At 31.6% G+C, this 8969-nt stretch overlaps 2 protein-coding genes across 3 annotated transcripts in view; one reads left to right on the plus strand and one right to left on the minus strand.

Annotated features, from left to right (window-relative positions):
* The first annotated feature begins 339 nt into the window (after window positions 1-339).
* Window positions 340-3017, plus strand: LOC108694970 (vitamin K epoxide reductase complex subunit 1). Its single transcript, XM_018204661.1, has 3 exons — window positions 340-772; window positions 2620-2717; window positions 2786-3017. Exons 1-3 carry the CDS (start codon window positions 588-590, stop codon window positions 3007-3009), a joined length of 507 nt encoding a protein of 168 aa, XP_018060150.1. The 5' UTR covers window positions 340-587; the 3' UTR covers window positions 3010-3017.
* Window positions 3018-4344: 1327 nt separating this feature from the next.
* Window positions 4345-8969, minus strand: part of LOC108694998 — a 16815-nt gene continuing 12190 nt past the window's right edge. The window contains exons 9-12 of one of the 2 annotated variants that reach the window (XM_018204704.1): window positions 7043-7248; window positions 6547-6775; window positions 5752-6226; window positions 4345-4905 (exon numbers count right to left, since the gene is read on the minus strand). In XM_018204704.1, coding sequence (XP_018060193.1) covers window positions 4398-4905; window positions 5752-6226; window positions 6547-6775; window positions 7043-7248 — 1418 coding nt within the window. In that variant the 3' untranslated portion in view covers window positions 4345-4397. Of the gene's footprint in view, window positions 4993-5751; window positions 6227-6546; window positions 6776-7042; window positions 7249-8969 lie in introns of both variants that reach the window. The other variant, XM_018204705.1, reaches the window with a different exon arrangement.

Consider the following 8969-nt stretch of genomic DNA (forward strand, 5'->3'; position numbering starts at 1 on the left):
TTTGTTCGCGTTGCATGTTCTAACATGCTCTAAAATGCTCCTATTGTAGCATTTACTAACTCTAACACGCTCATTGAAGTGCTCATAGAAGAGCACATTGGAACATGCTGAAACATGAGACGCGAACAAACCTAAAGTAAGTAAAGTTTGTACAATCGGTCCTAAGTAATGTACAATTCTCAAAAAAAAAAAAAAAGAAAAATTTCAATTCGTTAGAACAGCATGATACAAAGGTAATCGTTGCACTCATTGAATCCTAAATAAATATATGCAAATGGTATTCCAAGAGAATCGTTTTCCACGTTGGTGAACACATTTGACACTTAAATCGATGCGACGGTGAGTAAAGCGATTAACATAATGTAATACTCCTTATCGATTTTCGCTGTTATCTTATTAGTACAGCTGTTTTGTGCAAATATGACGCATCACTTTTGAAACATCTCGAAGTAATCTTTGAATACCAAATGAGTCATACCGTCAGTGTGTTGGATATCGACGAGAATATGTAATATGGGAGTGTACAGTGGAGCAATAACAAATTAGTAACGTTCCACAGTGTTGCACAGTATCATTTCGTAACAACAATGACGGGGGTTGGAAATTGCGCGTTCCAAAAATTCAACGCCGGAATCGTATTAATGTGTGTGTTTGGTCTCATTTTTTCGTACTACGCTTACACCGTGGAGGTCAAAAAGGATCAAGATGATTCGTACCAGCCACTGTGCGATATTTCTGAACATATAAGCTGCACCAAAGTATTTATGACCGAGTAAGTACGCTCAAATATTACCGAATCAGTGCAATGGCACTTGAATGCGACTCAACATATGTTCAAGTCTTGAACGTAATTAAACGAACATTAATCTATATCTTCATTCTATGTATAATTCATTATGATTTTTTTTTTTATTTAATAATTCCTTTTCGTTATATGTTACATGAACATGAACATTGTTCAGAATCAGTGAATAAATGCGACTGTTGAAACTTTGCTAATTTTTCAAAAACACAGTATAGACTGTTTCTCATTGTTTCATAATATGATATACATATATATACGCGATATCGGTATATAAAAATATTTTATTAATATTTGCATGTTTTGCATTATGCTCGATTTCATGAACAACAAGCCGAACAACATACATTAAGTCGCTATTTAATTTGTTTTTATCGTATATCGTATAACAAAAACGCACAAATGAAATAGCACCTTTAGTGGTGTGTTGATGATTATCATTTATTTTATTCTATTAATTTAATATTCGGTGAGCAATAAGAATAAATTAATATATCATGTCTCAATGAGAAATGATAATGGAATCGACATTGATTTGATATCTATTTCATTGTCATTTTTCACTGGAATGCATCATGCATGAAACGCACTGTAAATAATTACAAAGAAGATTGCTGCTGAGTAAGTGCTACATAAAGAAACTTTAACAAATCCAAGAAATTGTTTCTCATTGGATCACGTGGAATGTAAGGTTCTAAGGATTACCACGTACTTTTCGTAATAATAATCATAAGACGTGACATAAGAATTAGTTAATCACAGTCAAAAATTAAAAATTAAAAATTTTCAATTCTGATTGGCTAATTCTTATAATACGTTACAGTTATTGAGTTATGGCCGCAGCACAGACTCTCATAAAGCATAATGCATAAGGGAATCAACCAATCAAAATTCTTCTTTTCTATGAAATGGGAGGAAAGGAAAAATTCTGATTAGTTCGCTTATGCACTTATGCAAAAGTCTGTGCTGCGGCTTTTATCCGTGCTATGGAAAGTGCGATGACTCTAAAGTTTGGTCTGTTCGTGTTACTTGCACTTTTTGCATTCAGCATCTTCAAGGTTAGAGAGCCTTAAAGGTAGAGAGTAGTTAGAGTATATCCACACAAACTTGCATAGTGAATATATCCTTAAGACCTCAGCACAGACTTTTGCATAACGCATAATGCATAAGCGAATCAATTAATTAGAATCTTTCCTTTCCTTCTATTCCATAGAAAAGAAAATTTTGATTGATTCTCTTAAGCTCTATGCATTATGCGTTATGCAAAAGTCTGTGCTACGACTTTAAAGGACTTTACATATGAAGTGTATAATGGAACATAAGTATAACATAAGACTACTGGACCAATGAGCATCTAACATACTGTCGCTGTATTGATTTAAGATAGATGCTCATTGGTCATTTAATGGCTTTATGTTGCATATATGCATTTGATGTGTGAAACCCTTTACAGATCTTCTACAATAAGCCATTAATCATAAATTAGAAGTCAGATGATGACTATGCTTGGTCAATTTTTAACTTTTGACTTCTATGACTTTATGACTAATGGCTTAATGTAGAAGACTCATTACTCCCACGGAGTAACAATAAACATGACATGCACATTCAGCCATAATTGCTATCTTCAACCGCGCGAATTTTTAAGCCATATACTGAGATTAATAAAACGTAATGAAAATAAAACTTAGATAAAATACAAAATGACGTGAAATTATTCAAAATTGATAATTGTGTATGAATAATCATAAAATTATTTCAGACAAACATATACAAAATAAGTAGTAACAAATTAACGTATAAATATCGTATTTCAGGTATGGCAAAGGATTCGGATTGTTTCCAAAAGATTCTGTGTTTCACATCCGAAATCCTATATATGGTTTAATATTTTATACTCTGGTCGCAATTTTAAGTATGTATTCAATCATTGTCGCTACGTATCTATATAGCAATAGGTCTTAACGAAATCATTTTTTTCAGGTATGATTAATAATTACACCTTTTCGGCCGCCACTGTCATTCTGGGAATAATCTCTAATATTTTGTCAATATACTTAAGTCATATATTATATTTATATAGAGATATCTGCGTTGTATGTATTAGCACGTACATTACAAACGCGATGATCACATTTTTCGCTATCAAAAAATTCCGAAAATTCCAAAAATTAGCCTCAGACGATACATATAAAAAGGTGAAATAAAAATAACAAAGAATTACATTTTTTTGTGATCGATCAAAAAATATTTTAATAATTTTTTTCTATTATTCTCTATTTGTGTAGAACTTATACAATGTAAATATCCAGCAAACAATTAACATAGACATATAACAAGTGTATTTATATGTATTTATATGTATATATTATATTCGTTGTTTGCTGGATAATATAAATAATGATTTAATGATTTAGATAAACATATTTTTTCAACGAAAGAGATTAAAGTAATTTTTTTCACATTATACAGTTCAAACAATCAAATGAATTTTTCTGTGTTACAATGTACGTAACATTTTAAATAAAAGATATAAGAATTAATTAATATGCATAGATAAAAGAAAGAACTTTCGCTTATATGTATATATTCATATTATATTATTGTAAATCAACAATATGAACAATATAAATAATATCGCATCTATATGAAACTCGTACATATTCATTTGTTAATAAAAAATAAAAAATGTGTGGTAATGAACGTACAGAATGTCTTGTGATGCTTTTTTTCAAAATTATCGTTTTTAACATGATTGCTCATGAAAAAAAATTCTTCAGATTATCAAAAAAAATATTAATAAAATACAAAAAATATACAGTAATGAAGAGCATTCTGTACATTATATACCAAGAATAATTATGACCTTCACATATTCTGTTTTATGAGAATGTCAGTAATTTAAATGTCGAAAATATACGTGGCACGTAAACGTTAAAGATATAAGAAACATTTTGTAATATTTCAGAAAGTTTAGCGATTGTTATCAGTTCTACTTTAATTCTATATAATAAATTTCTAAGAATGCAGCTTCTTGATTTCGATAGATCTAATTCATATTAAATAATTCAAAACGTGTATGTCATACAGTAGAACTTATATTTATTTTGTCTACGCGAAAATAGTCTGTAAAAACGATTATAAATTGTAACTGCAAAACTTGCTAATTTCTTGAATAGGGTTCCAGGATGTTGTGTATTTATAATCATTACAATTACTTATGTCAACAAAATCCCACATTAAAATACATAATGAAGTGATAATATAGTAATGAAATTAATTGTTTAATAAGAATTAGATAAATTGAAAAATTTATATAATTAAAAAGGGAAATAAAAAAGCTAAAACGGGAGATTTGAATGATAGCAAAAGAGAGGAAATAAAAAAAGATATAAGAATATCAAAAGTACGTATGCAGTAGAATCTATAATATATGTAAAATACAAATGTATAATTCATTATTTTATCAGATTAATAGCTTCTCTTCTAAGTTTTACATCACTTTGAGATAAATTAAGATTTTATTTATAATAATATTCGCGAGGAAGGATAGTAATTTAACATCCGAAAGGATATGCAGTTTATGTCACTGACCTTAATATTTGCCGTCTCTTAATAAATCTTTGTTACTACGGCTAATGCTGGCAAGAATACCAGGACTCTTCAACGGCGGCGTTTCGTCCAGGCGATTAAGGTGCAAATTGGAGGTATACGGTACACGGGTTGGTGCGTCGACGCCATTCTTGCTGGCCTCAACATTAAAGCTTTTACTGCGTGACAGTGATGACTTGTACGTACGTTCAGGTTTCGGCGGAGCTTGAAGAGTGCTGTAAACAGGTGTCGCGTTCACTTTTGGCGACATGTTCACCGTGTTCTTGATCGATATGTTGATCATGCTGCTGTGATGTTGGCTCATTTTGCCGTATCTGCCGATATTCGATGCTTGGTATCGTCTGGTCTGAGAACGAGCTGATTGTTCATCACCGGTAGAATGCAGGCTTCGCGGTAACGTTTGGGTGGTCCGGAAGTGCTCCTCCCTCTCTTGATCGCTAACCAGTCTGTTAGTGGACTTGCTAAATCTGCCGAGGGAGCTGGAGGCGACGCTGAAACGCGGTTGTTTCCGAAAGGTGATTGCCTAGTCGTGCGGATTTTCTCTCGTCGACGTTTGCGGCGGCGACGATCGAATGAGTCTATCGAATCATATATATGTTCGTTCCCATGCGTCCCTTCATGCAGCCTTCACCCTAAATCGAAGCACGGAGTCGCCGAATTTCGACTTAAAAGATATACCCAAGCGACCCGATTTAAACTTCGCACTTTGGCTCCTGAAGCTTGTACAACTAAATCCGTCTTTGGCGATCGAGCGATATGAGATAGCAAGTTCGTCGTCTATTTCATGATGACAAATTCTGACCGAGAGACAAATTTTTACTGACAATGAAAGCGTGAAATATCTTTGGAACACTATGTCATTCCTGATAAACGTTTCATGCATAGATAGTTATGTAGAGTGTCTCGGATTAAGTTAGATGCCTCACACTTTCAATTCACAATCGATTTTTCCTTGGTGAAAATCAACGTCATCATTCATAATTCTATAATATTTCTCCTTTCGTTTTTCTATCTTTAACCATATCTTTAACCAAAATTATCTACTTTCAAAATAAATTTCATCTGATCAATTTCTGTAACTTAATCCATACAAACTCTCTTATGAACCTTAAATAGTAATTCTTTACCAATTGAAAAAAACCAGACAAGAGAAAGACAGAAGATCTGTAATATTTTTACAAAAGACACCACTGTACAGTGTTAAATGAAAATGTGAAGATATTTCAACAAGCGCAATAAAAATAAGGGGGCAATAAGCATAGCGATCTAATTTAAGTAGGGGATAACTTATCAGTCAAAATTTGTCTCGCTCTCCTTATGTCAAGTACTTCGATTACCTGTGCTCGGAATCTACGGCAATTTTACCGGAGCCACGTGGTCTTCCGTGTCGCAGCCGGTCTCGGTCGTTCTCGTATCCTTTTTCACGTCCATAGATACTGCCGCCGAAAGGATCTTCGCCCAAGTAATACCTCTGCAGAGGTGGTGGCGTAGATTCGTTACGTTGCCATTCCTGGATACCATGATCAGCCGTCCTGATGATCTTCGTGACTTTGCTCAACGTGTTAGCGTTTCGCGGTGATCGCGGTGGTCTTTCCGGTGGTTTGTCCTCCATCGTGTCCCTTTCGCTGACGAAAGGAATGTTTCTGTCGATCACGTTGTATTGTAAATAGGTCGGACCATTGTCGTCGGTCTGTGTCAATTGTGAGGTAGAACCACCACTTGTTCGTTTGTTCTTTCTCTCCGTACTAGCTGAACGTAATTTGCCTACCAGCTTCCGAAAGGATTCACCGATTTTATACTTAGGCCCATGACCTAGATGAATAGATAGTAATATTTAATACATACATAATATATGTAATAATAATAATAATAATAATGTTGATAATATTCCTCTTTAATGCTCTCATAATATTTGACTTTTATTTTTAGTTTGTCTTTAGTCGGCTTTTATTTTATTACTTATTTGTTCATCAGATTGTTTTCCAAATCAGATTGTTTTCGATTGTAATAATAGTTTGATTTAATTAAAAATATTTATAATTAAAGTATTACACTCATTTACATTCATAATTTTTTAATTTAAATATTTTTTTAATTTATTGCCTTTATCAATTAATTACGAAGAAGATTACCCTTAGATGCTCGTGAACTGTCTGACTTTTTTTCTTCGTGATTATTTATCGGCGATTTTGGCGAGATTGATCGCGATCGTGGCGAAGTATTTCTATAATTGCGTTCGGATGTTTGTGCTTGAACGTCGCGATTACGACTTTCCCAAGTTCTTTGTACCACATGTACTGGACTTGAAGTACGACCTGACGGGAGTTCATTCGAACTTATCTTTTCTTCAGATTTTGCCCACTATAAAAAGATTATCAATAATTCAGTTATGTATCGATAATATGCGAAATACAAAATGAAATATTTTATCAGTTTAAATCAATATAAATTAATTTAATAAATTATATATAGATTATAAATTATAAATTATTTGTAATAAAAATTATTTGTAACAAAATAGAGAGAATTTGCAGAGTATAACTAAACTTTTATTGCATTTAATATTATGTATTTTCTTATAAATTTTAAAACTATTGTTATTAGCATAATGAAGAGTAATGTTCGTACTTGTTCTTTCGATCTTCGACGTATCGGTGGGGAAGGTGTACGTTGTCGTTCTTCGACAGAATCCTGATGATCACGTCGAAATGATTCGTAAGTTTTCGAATAAGATGATTCAACTTGATTTCTCTTATGCCCGTGGGCATGTCCGTTGGTACATGAAGATTCCACGTATCGAACTGGAGAGTTCGAACGCGCATGATTTTGCTTCTCTGTGTAGAATACATTATATTCACATTTCTATTTCATGTATCATTTGATATTTATTGAAACAAAATTGTTTTACACACACACACACACACAAAATGGATTTAGGATTATCTTCTAACTTTATGTATTATGTATATCTTTGTTATCTCTCTTTTTTTAATAGTAATATATCTTTGTTATCTCTCTTTTTTTAATTTTTAACAAACTATATCACATTTAAAAATAATGTTATATGAGAGGGTCAAATGTTTTTAAAGACTTTAAGGAGCGATTCCTCGTATATTAATTCATATCAATTCAATAAAAACTTGATGTGTCTGAAACGACAGTTTTGAAGATATCCTTATTCTTAGATCTGTCCCTTTTTTTAATTTAAAAAATAAATAATGCATAAATATAATAATAAGGATCATACAACCACGACGACAGATGTTAAAACGAAAATATATTTATTATTATTATTATATAAGAAAACATAGACGTTTCGGTCAAGATTTGATCATCATCAGTACATACAGATGGCAATAAAGAATTACAAACAAGTTTATTAATTAAGAATGCAAAATCGGTAGTTAAAGAAGTGTTAATATCAGTATCAAAATGATAAAGAAGTGTATAATATTAAAAAAATTATCGGAAGTTAATAAGATAATAACAAATTCTTTTCCTTTCCAATCGCTTGCGGTACGCGTTAATTGAGTAAGATAAAGTCCAGAGAATGAAATTTATCAACAAAAATATATATTAAAAAAGGAAAAAAAAGAAAAAATTTTTTTATAATAACGCATCTGGCGACTAATATGTTCTGTTTATGATTCCTTTTTTAGGAAGCAAAGAATGACTTCATCTGAGAATACGGAATTTCCAGATTCTATTTAACAATTAAAGAAAAGAAAAACGCTTTTTAATAAAATTAAAATATTTTAGACGATACAATGATTAATTATGAAAGCCAATATAAATTCACATTAAAGCTCGCTTACCACGTATTTTTTAACACAAGTCCTCGCAGATATAACTCTGAGTACTCCAATTTAAAAAAAACCGAGAAAAATCTGAACAAATGGTAAGAACTACTGCTGACAAATTTTTTGGAAGATCATGGCTCGCGAATAGTATTTATATAGAGTGAAGGAAAAGAAGAATGTTAGTGAAGAGGGTAGTTCTATGTGTGGGTAGAGGGGATTTTTCCGATGATTGGTAAGTAGATTTCAGGAAAGCGTTCTGTGTCACTTTATTTGTTTAAGCAATTATCTTGTCGTTTAATATGGATCATTTCCATCCTTTTATAATAATAAGATTGTTCTGAATCGAGAATATTAACATTTTTCAATCAATTATATGATCATGATCAAGTTTGTGACGAGAGATAATAGACAATGAATTAGTAGGTTTTTTAAATCATTTATGTGTTCTTTTAAACACATCCTTAATTTTCTTTTTGTCTGATGGTCAAATCTTGACCGAAACGTCTATGTTTTCTTATATAATAATAATAAATATATTATTTTCGTTTTAACATCTGTCGTCGTGGTTATGTGCTCCTTATTATTTATATTTGTATTATTGAGCAACCTTCAAACATTTAAATAATGCATGATTTCAAAAGACGAGTTTTCATGTTGAAGTTTACACAAAGTTTCAAGTTTCATCTCAAAATAAATGATTCTAGAAATTTAAATAATGATTCTAGAAATTTAAAAAAAACAAAGTTTTTCCTTTA

This window comes from Atta colombica, unplaced genomic scaffold (genome assembly GCF_001594045.1).
Source record: "Atta colombica isolate Treedump-2 unplaced genomic scaffold, Acol1.0 scaffold126, whole genome shotgun sequence".
NCBI classification, from domain to species: Eukaryota; Metazoa; Arthropoda; class Insecta; order Hymenoptera; family Formicidae; genus Atta; species Atta colombica.